A 15759-nucleotide genomic window follows, 5' to 3' on the forward strand; every position below is an offset into this window, starting at 1 on the left:
GCGGCTGGCACGCGTCATCAAAAGGATGCATTTAGCTCCGCTCACAGTCGTTAACCCCACTAACCGAAGTCGGCCCGCTCACTCAGCTGAGGGCGGACGTGTGCGGTTGGGTTCGCAGCTTTGACATTTCATTGTGTCGCGAGTGGACATGAACAGCCGCGGGGTGGTAAGCCGCCTGCGTAGGAATTAGCTGCGGGACGTGTCATCTCACGGACAATCAAGCCCCTGCGCCATGTGGTGGGAGGGAACTTTTCAGCAATTGTTCAATCTTCCCATTAAAGCCCCGCTTCAAAAGTCTGAGTGCAAACGCAATTTCCCACCAAACCTCACAGTTTTCGAATGCAAATAAAATAATAAAATAAAAATATAAAAATAATCGAAAAAGTAAAATTCCATAATAATTTATAAAACCTTTAACATATATTTTTTTTTAAATTTTGTAACTTATCGTAAGCTTTTAAACAAAATGTTAAAATCGGAATTTTAAAATGCATTCGCTGTAAATAGATTTAGCATCCCCTGAAAAGCGCTGTAGCGATAATTTTTTAATTTTTTAATTTTTTTAAGCGCTGCAATTTACGCTTTTAATATTCAAATTAATTTAAATTAATTTATATATTAAAAAGGATTCCAAATTTTTAAATGCATTTCGAATATTTATTTTAGCATTTTTTTTTTTTGATTTAATATGGCGGTTGAAATGTGTTAACTTTTGTATGTAACTTGGTGGCGTGCATCCAGACTTTTGAAGTGTGACTGTATCTTCCTCATTGTGCGCCTCGAGTACACGCATTTAAACTTAGCTTATGAAGGAAATCGAGGCGTCGTGCATCCCAGGAAAGAAAATCTTCACCAAAGCTGGCTGAGAACTCATCCTCCACCAGCCTCAGAGCTCCGACTTGTGGACGACGCGTCCCTAAACTCACCCCCTTCCCCGCGCCATCCTTATCCCCACCCCACCCCCACTCAAGCAGCACCTCCACAAGGTGTTTGCTCTCCAAGCTCTTTTCTCGTTTTCCAAACTGGCAAAGAGCAGTCACCAAAGTCAGAAAAAAATAAGAACTGATTCCCAAAGCAGAGCCTCGCCGCTCTTCTAGTCGCTGTTCGAGCATCTCCTCACCCTCAGAGACCAGTCCGACACCTCGTCTAGTCCCTTGGCTTTCCAGGGTGCGTTGCGGACGGGACGGCGAATTTGCAAGCGCCTCAGGATTCTCATACCTGAACACCAGCTCCAAGCTACGGCAAGTCAGATCCCATCTCCCCAGCCCGTCCAACGTTCCCAGTCCCTGCCCCCAAAGGCTGCCAGCTCCAGCACGGATGAGGGATCTTGCCGAAAAACAGACCGGATAGGTACTCGTGTCATCAAAGAGAAGCAAAGAAGAAAAAAGAAGAAGAAAAGTCGTCGATTGCACGTTCATTCACTTGTCCCACGCCCTGTCCCCACTCTGCAGCGTCACTCCGCTTTCATCGAATCCCAGGTACCGCCCGCCTTCCCCAACTCCCTTCGCAGTTGCCTGTACCTCCTAGGCACCCAGCTCCGGGCTGCAGCTGCCATCAACCGGGCGGTGCTGCCTGCCTGCCTGCCACCTCGCACATCTCCCAAAACCCACATCCTACCTTGTAGGCCCATCAATAGGCCCAGGTCGTGCTCGCGCCTCCCGCCTGCTTCCGCCTGCTTCCGCCTGCACCCGCGACTAGTGGTGACTTCCACCCTCGGCCTCGTCCCGCCCTGCTCCGCCGTCACCTAGGTTCAATCCACCCTCAGCCTTGCCCACCCATAATTCCTGCCACCCTCCCGGGACTGCAGGTTCGCGTTCGCGTGCAATTTGAGGCTCCTGCGCTCATTCTAACTCACTGAGACGCAGCCTGTAGTTTGATCCACCCCGCCCGCCGATCCAGGTTCGTCCGCCCGCCCGCCGACCTGACGTATGCTAGTGTGGGGGCTATCGCGAAGCTGTCGCCGAGCTGCCTCGCGCGAAGCTCGAGGGACCCTGGAGCTTGAGCAATCCCGCACTTGCAGTCCCTGCGCTTGCACCCAGCCAGATGGACCAACCCTCAAGATCCCCCGAGCCGAGAGAACGCGCCGTGTCCTCTGAACCCTGCTCGACCCGTCCGAATCCCTTCGACGACGACGAGCTCTCCGCCCGCAAGCGCCGCCGCACGTCATTGAGCGGTGGTGCCTCGCCGTCGAAATCCGCTGGCCCAGGTACGGCGGGGTCCTCTCAGGACCTTGGCGCAGAACTCCCAGAAGCCGATCTGTCGCCCGAGGGCTCCAAAATGAAGGTTGACGTCGACCCGGCCAGCCCCCACACCCCCGACCAGGGTTCCGATGGGCCCGGACACTCGGTCGAGCCCGTGTCGAGTCGGGTCACCATAAATCTGCGCAACACACAGCGCCCGCTGGACACGATACCCTCCTCCCCGCTCTCCTCCAAGAGCCCGGCCTCGACCACCCAACCTCCGGAGCCGAATGTCGACGATGTCAAGGTCAGCGTCGAGGAGTCCGAGGTCGACATGTCTCAGGGAGGCACGTCGGGCTCGACTCCAATATCATCTGCAATGGATGGTGGCAGTCCGCCCATCAAGGTCCTCGATCCCCGACCCGACGGTGATTTCGACGCTGTATTCTCTTCATCCAATCAACAAGACGACAATCTGATCCGCGTGACCGAGGACGACAATTCTGGGTTTGTGGAACTGAATGCCGATGACGACGACGAGGTGTTGGAGGATCCGACCCCCGAGTTCCCCTACAGGAACGATGGTGAGCACCAACAAGAGAGCGTCAATAGGGTCAATCAGCATATCCTGGCCTGTAAGTTAGCCCGGCCGCTGCGTATAGCTTTGCATGTGCCTTTGCTAACATGTGTGCTGCAGATGACGACGTCGCTTGGAGGCTGGTGAGATGGATCCATGAGTACCGGCAGTGGGCCAAAGACGCCTCATATCCCATGCTGCTTGAATCCTTCCAGCAGCATCGCTGCCTTTGGCTTGGGCTGCCAGAGATTGTCTCGAATGTTTACTTCCGAAGGTACGGGCGTTTATCCTTGCCATCTCGGTGCCCATTACGGTGGCCAGCCGTGCCTCCAGCCTGCTCCATGCTGACCGCTTCTTGTGTTTAGGAGCACTGTCAGAGACAGGGAGTTTCGTGCGGGAATCCTCCGTATCTTCCACGAGTTCTCCGCTCTTACCGCACACTTCGCCCGCTTCGATCTCACTACAATGAAGAGGGCCCCCCAGATGGAAGATAGTCGGCCCCCAGACCTGATATCTCCTCTCTACCTTCAAGTCCTGAATACCATGTGCAAACGTGACGAAGCAACGACGACGAGCTACAACAGTACCTGCTTGCATCAGGACGAGATATCGGGGCTGATAGACTCTTTCCTGAACCAGGGCCGGGGACAAGAGGCTGGCGGCTCCTTCGCCTGCCTGTGGAAAGTGGCAGGGTGGCACACCAGGCTACTTGCCAAGTTCCCTCGGCTGAGCGATAATCTCCACCACATCTGCCAGTTGAGCTCCTTGATTCTCTTGTACGACACGGTGCCCCCACTTCCCAACAGCACTTTGCACACAAGCGAAAAGGTGCGGAATCGCCTGGACATTGCGTGGCTCATGTTCAGCGGTGTGTCCACGGCCCTGTCTGCTATCATTGAGAAAGGCATCACGCACCTCTCTCACGAACACACCGGCGGCATCATCAAATGCCTCGGGGAGATCATGAAACATGCGCTGCGCGGCAATGATAATGCTAGCGCCATGAAGTGCGCCGAGGACTTCCGCAAGGCTCACCCACAGATCCTCGCCACATTCATCCCAGAGGTTATTTCCTGTCAGTGGCGATTCAGCATGTTCAGCAAGCTCATCATGTCCAGCCAGATGCAGCTGCGTGTCATGGCCGTCAGCGAGATGTGTGCCGACATGGTGAGCTGCTGGAAGCACTTCAGCGAGCCGCAACACGATCCCCGTAACGTCGCGGTGCAGCACTTTTTTGCAGATTTTCTCCTACGGTCCGACTTGATTTCGTACCTGCTGGGGCCAACCTGCCATCCCGAAATCACGTCTGAGAGTTTTAATATCCTCGGTTTCTTGCTGGTTACCAACACGTATGCCAACGAGCATACCGACCTGATGTGGAAGACGGTCACGACGACCCAGGATCCCCGGGTCTCGGAGGCGCTGCTCCGCATGGTTGGCCGCATCGGTCAGCTCTTCTCACTGGAAGGCTTGCTGTACCTCCTGCACAAGCTGGAGTCACTACCTATCGAGGGCTTCACTCCTGCGGTGCGAGAGTTCGCAGATATCATGCTCAAGCACGCAGTGGGCAAGTGTGCCCAGAGCGAGCGCACCCTTGATCTTGCGCCGTATTTCCTCTGTCTGCGGCTCATGAGGGAATCCTCTGTCATGGGGCCCAAATCGCCCGTGGCTTATCCCGACGTCCGAGATTTTGCCAATGCCAGGTTCAAAGAGCTGCTTCTCAGTCGCTGCGCTCCCGACGCGGAAGGGAGAGCCGTCTTGTACCGAGACTGCATGCAGGACATAGCGAACAAGTCGCCGACGACACCAGGGAGTCTCGCGGCGACACACCATCTCGCAAGTCTGTTCCTCTCTAGGGAAATCCAGATGTTGGCAACCGAGTTTTCGTTTGCCGAGCTCCTGGTGAATGAGCTGGAGCATGCCATCACTGCCGGCCACAGCGCTGGCTACCTGCCGGCCATCAGCGGCCAACCCAATGTTTATCGACATGACCTGATATACCACCTGGTGAACTACCAACCCATGGCCATCTTGGGTAGCGGCCTCGGGTCTCGGCTGTGGGAAATGATGGTTGGCAAGGGCGCCGCATGCCAGGAAGACCGCGATGCCTCGTGGAAGATCCTGCTCAAGAGCCTACGGAAGACGAAGCCAGAGAATGCCTTCTTGACTACCTGCCTAAACGAGTATCTGCCCTTGCTTCCACCCGAGTGCTTTTGCACCGGCGCCCTAGATCTTATCCGGGCAGGGATCATGCCCATCATAAACGACCCCAAGAGCGACGTCTTGGACGACGAAGAGGGCGCCGACTGGGTTGCCATCGAACAGGTCTGGCGAGTGATCCTCACAACCACCAACCCCGCCCTGGAACAGCAAGCCGTCGAGTTGCTTGTGAACGACATATACCTCAACAGCAAATCCATCCGGGCCTTTTCGCACCACCGGGCCCGCAAGGTACATCTCGGCTTTGTCGGCAGGTGTCTCAAGCAGCTCTTCTCGGCAGCGGCACAGCTCAAGTCCTTCGGCAGCCCCCCGACCACCGGCGATGACGAGCCTATGGTGGCGCCTTCTAACCCGGGCCTGGTCCAGGAGCAGTCGCTCTTGTTTGTGCGCTCGCTGGCTGTGCTACGTGAGTTTCACAGCATGTACAGCCGGCTGGGGCATTTTGCGACCCCCGACCTGAGGTCCCTGCCTCTGGCGTTGCCCAACGGCGTCGAGGGAGACTCGGCGGAACTCAAGTTTCAGTGCTTCGACGGGGACAAGCATACTGACGTGAAGGAGCTAAACATCGGCCGGCGAAATACGGCGGCGTCTCTGCTGGCGAGCCTGAAAGAGGCGACCGGCTTCGAAAACTACAGGATCTACTACCGCGGGCAGCCGTTTGTGCCGCAGGAGGCCGACATATGCAAGTCTCTGGAGGACCTGCATATTCACAACGGCTTGATCCTGGTCAAGCGGGAGGCCGCGCCAGCCCCTACGGGCCGGATCCGGCCGGGAGCGTCGCCCGTCGAGATTGAAATCCTGTCGCATTTTGACAAGCTTTGGGAATGCCTCGGCATGGATGCGAACTTCGCCACCGAGGTAAGAGTATCTCGTTGACCACGAGAAGCGCGCTGTGCACAAATGCAAAAGGGTGAGAGAAAAGTCAGCTGGGGCAACAATTGGTGCTAACTTCGTTTGATTCGTCTCCAGATCTACCAATTCCTTACCCGGCTTCCTGCCGATGACCGCATTCTGGGTGTCATCGCAGATCCTTCCAAGAGCCCGACCGAGGTCTTTCCAGTAGGGCAGACGTTCAAGTCGCTCTATGCCATCTTCGCTATGGAGGACTTTCTCCGATCTCGCCGACGCGCGGTCGAGTCCGCCGCACCACCTGACCGAGAGTCGGCGACACGATCCTATGACGACGCGCTCAAGAGGATACTGTTTTTGGCCGTCGCCGCCATCCGCAGCCACGACGTTATAGAGAGCTGTCCCACCTTCATCAACGGGGGAACGAATCTGAGGGCCTACCTGACCACGGCCATCATGACCATCGTGATCGCCATTCTGAACGACGCCCGCACATGCACCCGCGACGCCCAGCTCACTGCCCCCAACGGTAGTGCGGCCCTTGTCGCTCCTGGGATCTTGGATTGTGTAGATGGCGATCTTGTCCGGCGTCTCATCGCGCTGCTTGCTTCCAATGCGGCCATGCGAAACCCTATAGACACTGTGGTAAAGCTGTCCAATGCCCTGCTGCAGACGATACTCGACTGTGCTGTGTCGTCACGAGTCTGCTGGGCTGCTCTCACTGCTTCGACCGAGATACCTGCTGTCATTACGCGGCTCGTCCTCCAGGAGCCGCGCCCCATGGCCCGGGCCTTAGTACGAGAGATGATCATGGTCAAGTTCAGCAGGCGAGACAGGTGAGTGACATTTCCGCCTCTGTTCCCGCCATATTCCCGATTTGCGCAAACCCTAACAAGCCTTGCCCAAAAGCTATCTCGCGGTCTCCTCGCTCCAGCTGGAAGAGTTCTTCTGGCCCCTCGCCTGCAACCTGGTGCCCGCCGCCATCGAGCAACGCTTTCAGTGCGAAGAAGTCTTCAACTTGTGGCTTGAGATGTTCAAGTCGATGAAAGACTCCGCGTCTGCCATATTGGACTTGCAGTTGCTGCTCGATGTCACGTCGGACATGCTGCTGTCGTATGAAGCTGAGGAGGACATTACCCAGCCAGATTCGCCCGACTTGGTGGCGTTCAACCTGGCACAGATGTTGAGACAGATTCTCATGACGCCAGAAGGCAGCTCTGCTGAGCATGGGCTCGTACGGAGAAGGTAAGCAATCTCATGGCGGATCTATCTCGCTCGATCACTAACCCCGTTCGTGTTTACGCAGGGACCTGGCACATAGGATCTTCTGGAAGCATCTTTTCCCCGAGTGGCACACCGGTGCCCGCCGTCCTCTTCCGCAGCTGGTGCACGCCCCGCAAACCAGACTTTATCTGTTTGAATCCATGCTGGCTTCGATAGGGAACGACACGGAGTTGCTGGGGAGGCTGATCCAGGACCTCGATATGCTGGTCCCAATCGACACCGACGACAGCGAAGATCCATACCACTACGACCTCCCATTCGGGTTTGAGCGTAGCAAGGCGATTCGAGCTCCGTGCGGATATGTCGGGTTGAGAAACCTGTCCAACACGTGCTACCTGAACTCGCTCTTCACGCAGCTCTTCATGAACGTCGGGTTCCGGAAGTTCATACTCGAAGCCGATGTTCCGGACCGAGAGTACTCTCAGAAGCTCCTGTTCCAGACTCAGACGGTGTTTGGCTTCCTTCAAAACAGCCTACGGCGATACACCGACCCGCAGCACTGCGTGGCCAGTATCAAGACTTATGACGACACCCCGATCGACATCCACAACCAAATGGACGTCGACGAGTTCTACAATCTGCTCTTCGATCGATGGGAGGGCCAGCTGCTGACCCCCGAGAGCAAGAAGGAGTTCAGGGCGTTTTATGGTGGCCAGCTGGTGCAGCAAGTCCGCTCCAAAGAGTGCGAGCACATCTCGGAGATACTCGAGCCATTCTCGGCGATCCAGTGCGACATTAAGGGAAAGAGCAGTCTCCAGGAAAGCCTAGAGGCCTATGTGCACGGCGAAATCATGGGGGGCGACAACAAGTACAAGTGCTCGACCTGCGACCGGCACGTCGACGCCGTCAAGAGGGCCTGCCTGAAGGATATACCGGACAACCTCATTTTCCACCTGAAGCGATTCGACTTCAACCTCCGCTCGCTGACGCGCAACAAGATCAATGACTACTTCATGTTCCCGACAAGGATCGACATGCGCCCTTACACGATCGAGCATCTCAGTGACCCGTCCCAGGAGAGCGTTCCAGACATTTTCGAGCTTGTCGGCGTTCTCGTCCACTCTGGGACGGCCGAGTCCGGTCACTATTACTCATATATCCGCGAGCGACCCACGTCGGGCTCGGGCGAGACCTGGGTCGAATTCAATGACGACCTGGTGTCTCAATGGGACCCAGCCCACATGGAGGCGAGCTGCTTTGGCGGCCCAGACCTGCGCAGCCCATACGACGGGGCCGGCCAGCCTTATGACAAGACCTACAGCGCGTACATGTTGTTCTACCAGCGATCTTCCTCTCTGGCAAAGGAGCATCGGGCCCTGGCGCAGGTTGCGGGTACAAGCCCGCTCCGTGTCCCGATGCCGGACGATCTGCTGGCGCATATTCAGAGAGAGAACATGTCCATCCTTAGACGGCACTGTCTGTTTGCGCCATCGCACATCTACTTTGTCTGCGCCGCACTTCTCGCATACGGAAACGCCATCGCAGGTGACACAAGCGCTCATCAACAAGGAAAGCACAAGGTGGCGATACACATGGCGCTCGGACACCTCGACCAAGTAGCTTCTCGACAGAAGGACGTACCCGACTTCGATCGGATTCTCAGCAACCTCATTAGGTGGTTGTCGGTCTGCAGCGAGTGCGCCGTTGAGATTCTCACGTATCTGGGCGAGCGGCGGACGGCCTTCCGAATGCTGCTGCAGCGGAACCCCGACAGCCGCGTCCGCACAAGCAGCGGAGACTTCTTCCTGTCGGTCATGCGGGGGGCGAAAAACACGTGCCCGACCCTGTACGGGGGATCGCCTGGAAATCAGAACCCGTTCGCGCAAAACCTCTTGGTTCACCTCACTGTCGGGCTCATCAGCGAGCTTTGGGACCACTTCCACCTTCACCTCCGGTCCTGGCACGAAATCTTTGGGTTCATGCTCGGATACGTGCAACTTGGACGGCAGGAGATGGGCTTGTTCTTGGACCAGAACCACCTGAGGAGACTGGTGCTGGTCATTGCGGCCGAGACGAACGACCCTCAGACGCAGTTCGCGCGTATGGCGACAACGGTGTCTAGGAGGCTCCCGAATCGTCCTCCTAGCTACGAGAACGTCATTGGCCTCATCGCCGTGCTCCTGGAGAGCCTCGTGCCGCCGCGGGGAACTCAGGCGCACGATCGTAGCGAGTTCCAAGCGCCCGAACATGCACTCATGACGTCTCGCTACATGGCAGCCTGCCAAGACCCACCCGCACCTTTTGAGATAACGAAGCAGGAGCTCGGGCTAATCGGGAAGGACTGGGTCCGTAACCAGGGCAATGTCTTTGTCGACAAGCTGCTTGTGATCAACCAGAACATGCCGGCAACCGAGTCCATCATCGAGTCGCTTGTGCGGCTCAGCATGGTCATGGAGTACAAGGTGCTCACGACGCTGATGGTGGCCATCAACGGTGCCATCGTATCTCACGTCAACCAGCCTTTCCTCCGAGCAGCAGTCGTCTTCTGCCGCAGGAGCCGCAACCCCAGCCGCATCAACGAGCTGTTTATGCACATATGCGATCAGTGCCGATCACTCAATAACAATGAGGGGAGGGCATTCCTGGACTTCCACCGGGACGTGTTTGAGGTGCTGAACGTCTCTGGCCAGCAGGAATCGATGCCCTTCGCCCGCGATGGCCTTGCAAACCTGCACAAATGGGTACCCTTTCTGATGGGATACTACGAGCCCCAGGTGGGGAGCGACGTGTTTGATTTCCTGTTCTCGGAGATTTTCACGCACGGCCCCGCGGCGGACTTTGAAGATGATGCTGGAGGCGTGGATCGGAGTGAGGCGCTCGACGTGGCAGCCCAACGGGTAGCTATCGAGTCGTTGAAGCTTTTGAAGGCGACCTATGTCCTCCGTGGAAACCAGATCCAGAAGCAGATCTTTCAGAACTTCGAACAGCTGTTTGACGAGACGGACAAATACTTTGAACAAGACCAGCTCGGCGGCACCGGACACCTTGACGAATCACGGCGGGAGGAGTATCTGACGTTGAAGCGAGGTAAGTGGCTTGTGAGACCCTTTTGCGTCACTCTTGGCCTCCCAGTCAATTTATTCTCCTTCCCACGCGGCGACCGCCCGTTACTGACGCGCTGTGTGCATATCTAGACGTTGTTGAGCCGCTGCAGAAGCTTACGGTGGAGGACATAGAGGACGATGCCTCCGGTATGTCGCTAGATGACGAGATGGCAAGCCCTGGGTCGTCTATAACCCTCGTAAGTCACTAACCTGGGAGCGCCGCACCGAAGAATGGGAGAACTCTTGTGGATCATCGGAGCAGATGGACAGTCTGGGAGACTTTAGCATGCAGCAAACGGGCGAGCTTGGCGACGGCGATCTCCAGTGAAGCAACCCACGGCAAAGATGAGAACATGGTGTCACGACAGCGACAACGGCTACTACGCGTATTGCCTCTACCGCTATTACCACTGTCGCCATTCCTGCCATCGCCATTACTACCGCCGCTGCCACTACCCACTACTACTACTACTACCACTACAACTACTACTACAGAATCTGGGTCTGACCCCACATGCCCGTCGTTCGCCTCAAGACGGGACATACCCTGATCAACACACCACGCGCTCCGATAACGAGTTTACGATGTTATGCCGATAGAGGGAAAATAACGCGGCACTCGATTCACGTCATTTTTTTTTGTTTGTGTTTATTCTTGTCTGTTTATTCTTGTTTGTTTTTTCTTCTCTCCCGACTTTTACTTTTGGCCACATGGGCTTTTTTCCTCTGGCTTGCTCAAAATCCCTACTACCAGACTTTCGTTTTGCCCCCTTACTGTCGAGTTGGTGGGAGATAATTCTGATCTGATGTCTGGTAGTTCATGCGTGCCGCCAAGAGATTATCCGGAAGCGAGGAGTTTGGGTCACCATCACAGGGCAAGAGAGTGAAATAAGGAGACACCTGCACACATTGTTTTTGCTTGGAGTCGTGGTGGGAATTTGCAATCCTGAAAGCAGAGCACTAGCTCACGGCTGTCGGGTTAAACCGGAGCGCGCACATGTCCTTGCTTCATGCCCTTCTTTTCTTAACCGTCTCGGCCGCCTTTTGCATTTTCTCTTTTCTTCAGTCTTTGTTGTCATCCTTGCCAGTACCTAATGGCGATGGGCAATGCATACAGCACGTGCCCGAACCCTGCCAACCCCAGCAAAGTCGGACTTGGGGTGATGGATCAGCAGCCCGGGCACAAGCCGGCGCCGAACAGAACCACAGAATAAGGAATGCAGGGGGTGAGAGCGAAGGGGAATACCTATCTATAGAGCGGACTGGTGTCTGGAAAACCGGGCGCAACAAGAAGCGATTCGGGGCTGATGTGGTCCCAGATGCTGCAGGCGCAGTTTGACTCGACCCGCCATTCGGGATTTTGGGCGTGGCTCCATGAAGTGATAATCGCTAATGCTTGCTGCCATGATGTTTCCTCTTTGACACTTTTGGCATCACGCTTGGACTGGCAGAGGCCACTCTGTGTGGGGGTGCACTGGGGCGATGGGCATGTCAGGAGCCGCAATGCGCATAGTACGACACAAGGCGGGTACAAAAATAAACGGAAATACGCTTAAAAGGCCCAGGCCAGTTGGCAGACCAAGCACGCGATCTCAAGATGGCATTGATGGATTTTCCTGCCGCAGGCCGACTGGGCTGTGGAAGGCGGCAAACAAAATTGCACAAGGACGGCCAGAAATAGGGGGCAATCTATGTGCATCTACATGCGTATCTGGGAATAGGCAAACAAATCTACCTAGGCACCTAGGGCACCTAGGGAGTCGCCCGGGAACGAGAGGCGGCTTCTTTTTTTTGATTCGACCAAACGAGCGGGCGCAGTTCGCGAGTGCTGAGTGGGAGGTTTTGTTCGTGCATGCGTGTGTGTGCGCGCGTGTGCGCGTCGGGCGTGGATCCCCCCTCCCGAGTCGGCCATTGTTTCTATTTTGGACTGTGTGGGGGCCATCATGCGGGTACCCCGTGCGCCCAGAAAAGCCCACCCTTGCCCATAAACAAGAGGCAGGAAACCCCTGGGGAGGATATGCCGGGCCCCCTGCAAGCCAGGCGTTGTGGGAAGACTGCCGGTTGGGTGGTTGCGGGTTGGGTGGATGGATGGAACGGGGATGCTGTTTTGGCTGACGGTACAGTACAGTAGGGTTTTGGTGGGAATGGAAAAGCGAGAGCCAAAAACCTATCAGCGCCGACTTGGCTGTGTGATGTGATGTGATGAGTGTGGCGGGCCGGAGGAGAGGGGAAGCAGACGGGATGGAGAGAGGGGAGGACCCCTGAAACTATCACCACCAACCAGCGCTGGTATGCAATGTGCTGACTGCAAAAAATAGCGACTTTCCTAGCCGCCGACAACCGAGACGGCAAACCCTCTCGCGACCTACCGCCGCGGCCCGTCATGGTTTGTTTTGATGTGACGAAACAGAAGGCAGATCCTTTGTGCACTTTCATTCGCCATGTTCAATGTCGTTTCGGGTATTTCAATCTTGGGGTGCTTGTGATTGCTGCTGATGCCACGGCGATCATGGAATGGGATTCCTTCCCGTCCTATTTTCTAACCTGTTTCCTATCGGTAGCTATGTACTTGTTTTCTGTTCTCCAGAGCATCACTGGGGTCCCCGCTCCAGGCGCCCACCCGAAGGCGACGAGGCGGGCCAGAAAAACATGGAATTGAGGGAGTTCTCCTGAAGCAAAGCAGAAGGTGGGGAGTCTTGCCAACTCATTCAAAGTCGGTGGACAAAAATCCATCTGATGCATCTGGGTAAACCGGCCGCCTGGGAGGAATGGTGAGAAGAGCGTTCGGCAGCCGAGTGCAGCTCGCTGAGTGTGTCTTGGTTGTGTGGATGCATTACTCCAGCGATGGATCGGGAGTCAACGCCTCATCTCGCCCCATCTGCCCGAGTCGGGCGGAGTGGCTTTGCACCGTGGCCAAGACGACGCAAGAATCCGGGGTGGAGAGAGAGCCCCAAGCCCCGGGCCAGCACAGCACGGCTCAACTGAACACAACACCTGCCAGACAGACAGCCATTGACGCGTGCCGTCGGGCGCGTGCTGAGCCTCACTTGAGGTCTGAGTCAAGCCCGGCACTGCCGGTCGATGTCAGATGGAGAGGGGAGAAAAAAAAGAATAAGCTACCTACATGTCCCAGGGATCACAAACCTTAGCACGGTGGATCCTGGTGGTACATCAGTTTGGCTTGGTTTTCCAAGGAAGAAAACGTATCTTGCATCGACCGCACTGATCCCTGGGACCTGTACATGACGTGAAATAGCACCGTTGGCAAGTCGCCAAGCCTCAGATCTGCTTCCGGGGGGCAGATGTGCCTGTGTGCCTGTGTTTCAGAAGTTGCTGGCGCTGCTGCGCGTTAAACGCTGTGCCTTTTTTTAATCCACTCTTTTTTTGGTCACCCCGGTTTTTCCTTTTTGCTTGTTGCCTCTTTCGGCACGATGTTTCGTTTCAAAACAACCCAAGGTTCCCGCACAGCCCTTAGCGGGCTTGCATGTGGGGCAGACGATCCCTGCACCTTCACCCAAAGCCCTCCCTTCGAGTGCTATTACTGTACGGTGCAGACGAGTAAACCCGGGGTCTGTAGTAAACATCACCGCACAGTCATCCGCACACCCCCATTGCTATATGTATATCCACCTAGCCTCTGTCGCTGCTGGTCTTGGGACCTTTTATCCCAGACCATCATCATCATCACCATCATCATCATGCTCAACAACAATCTCACCACCATTCACTAGTGACTGGCCGCAGCACCCTCGCATAAGATACAATAACCATAGACTGAAAGCCTGACTACGCCCTCTGCTGCTGCTCGCGAAAAGCTAACTAGACAGAAAGAGCATCGCGTCTCTGCCCCCATTCCGTCCTAGACTGCAGCAAGCCACAGGAGGAACCATGTCGTCGCTCAAGGACAGGATATCCGCGCCCCTCGAGGCCGGCACGTCCCTCCTCGACGCCCAGCACCTGCCCCCGCACGTGGACGCGGCCCTGCAGTACGTCGCCAAGAGGCTGGCGCGCAAGGAAATGAACGTCACCCTCGTCGTCGTCAAGAGGGAGGAGGGCGAGGCGCCGCCGCAGAGCCACAGCATGTCGGTGGCTACGAGCGGCGACAGCGACGACGAGAGCGACGGCATCATCCCCATCATGCTCGCTCCGGCGCCCGCCGCCGTCGCCGCCGTCGCCGCGTCGCCGCCGCGCCGCCCGTCCATCATGTCCACCGCCCTCGGCCGCCTCAGCCGGTCCAGTACCCAGCCCATCCTGCCCACCATGAGGAGGGCGTCCGCCGCCGCCGCCGCCGCCGCCGCCGCGGCCACCGCCAAGGGCCTCAAACGCAGCACCTCGTCCAACAGCACCAACACAGGCACGCCGCAGCCGCCGGCCACGCCGGCCATGTCCATGACCACCATGTCGACCGACGTTTCCGGCACGACGCAGACCTCCCCCAACCCGTTCGGGATCCACCTCGTGCACACGCAGGAGCTGGACGCGCGGGCGGAGCGGGTGCTGCGGCAGACCATCGACAAGGCCGAGCGCAAGTTCGGCCTCGGCACCGACTGGCTCCCGCACGCCGTCGAGCCCGCCGAGCGCGGGCTGGCGGACCTGCTGGTGCGGCGGTCCGTGGCGCAGAACGAGGTGCTCTTCTCGGCCGACGGCCTGACGCTGCTGTCGCTCGACCACCTCTACACCTTCAAGCGCGCCCTGGCCGCCTACACGCGCACGGGCTGCCAGCGCCGCCTTGAGGACGCCGTCGACGAGCTGCGCCGCTGCGTGCTCGCCAACGGCCGCCGCCGCCTGCAGCGCAGCCACCTCATGCGCGTCTATCCGGGCCTGTCCTTTGCCGAGCACGCCCTGTTCGACGTGACCAAGATGTACCGCCGCGCCTACGGTGGGCCCCTGGGCGACACGGGCATCGAGTGCGACCCGCTTAGCTACAGCCCGCCCTTTGAGGGCGGGGCCATGCCTGCCCCTGCCCCTGCCCCTGCCCCTGCCGCCGCCGCCGCCGCCGACTCCCCGCCGTCGTCGCACAGCCGCAGCAGCGGAACCGTGAGCTACGTCGTGCGCCCCATCCGCAGGAACCTGAGCCTGATCGCCGCCGCCGACGCCGCACCCGAACTGCCGTCCCTGATGCTCGGCGACAGCGCCGCCAGCATCATCAGCCAGGCGGCCGCGTCGGCCGGCATCAGCGAGCGCGACGAGGACCTGGCCGCCGTGTCGCGCACGGGCGAGTTTGTGCGGTCCGAGCGCACGTCCGTCTCGTCGGCCGCGTCCACGGCGTCGCGCTCGGCGCCCTCGATGCCGCCCACGCCGACGACGACGACGACCACGATGACCAACGCCGCCGCCGTGCCCATACACAGGGCGGCGCCCTGCCTCAAGGTCAAGACCTTGTTCGCCACAGCCGCATCCGTCGCCCCTACCGCCGCCGCCGCCGCCGTCGCCGGCGAATCGGAGGGCCAGATCGGGGTCGCCATCACCACGGGCGAGTGGGACGAGTCGGCGCCCGAGACGGCGCTGAGCGGCCAGGACGACTACTTTGCCGCCGCCGCCGCCGACGACGGCTCCCTGACCGCCAGGCCATGTAAGCAGCTGCCCGTGCTGGCGGCGCCCAATT

At 57.7% G+C, this 15759-nt stretch overlaps 2 protein-coding genes across 2 annotated transcripts; both read left to right on the forward strand.

Moving 5' to 3' along the window:
- The first annotated feature begins 991 nt into the window (after positions 1 to 991).
- GGTG_10063 (ubiquitin carboxyl-terminal hydrolase) lies at positions 992 to 11606 on the forward strand. Its single transcript, XM_009227925.1, has 9 exons — positions 992 to 1241; positions 1866 to 2815; positions 2878 to 3031; positions 3123 to 5835; positions 5947 to 6662; positions 6736 to 7071; positions 7133 to 10137; positions 10245 to 10301; positions 10385 to 11606. Exons 2-9 carry the CDS (start codon positions 2044 to 2046, stop codon positions 10480 to 10482), a joined length of 7851 nt encoding a protein of 2616 aa, XP_009226189.1. The 5' UTR covers positions 992 to 1241; positions 1866 to 2043; the 3' UTR covers positions 10483 to 11606.
- Positions 11607 to 14042: 2436 nt separating this feature from the next.
- Positions 14043 to 15730, forward strand: GGTG_10064 (hypothetical protein; the record flags this gene model as incomplete). Its single annotated transcript, XM_009227926.1, has 2 exons — positions 14043 to 15611; positions 15722 to 15730. The coding sequence occupies 2 exons, from the start codon at positions 14043 to 14045 to the stop codon at positions 15728 to 15730; spliced, it is 1578 nt and encodes a 525-aa protein (XP_009226190.1).
- Between the last annotated feature and the right edge of the window lie 29 nt (positions 15731 to 15759).

Source organism: Gaeumannomyces tritici (genome assembly GCF_000145635.1).
Source record: "Gaeumannomyces tritici R3-111a-1 unplaced genomic scaffold supercont2.5, whole genome shotgun sequence".
Classification (NCBI taxonomy): Eukaryota; Fungi; Ascomycota; class Sordariomycetes; order Magnaporthales; family Magnaporthaceae; genus Gaeumannomyces; species Gaeumannomyces tritici.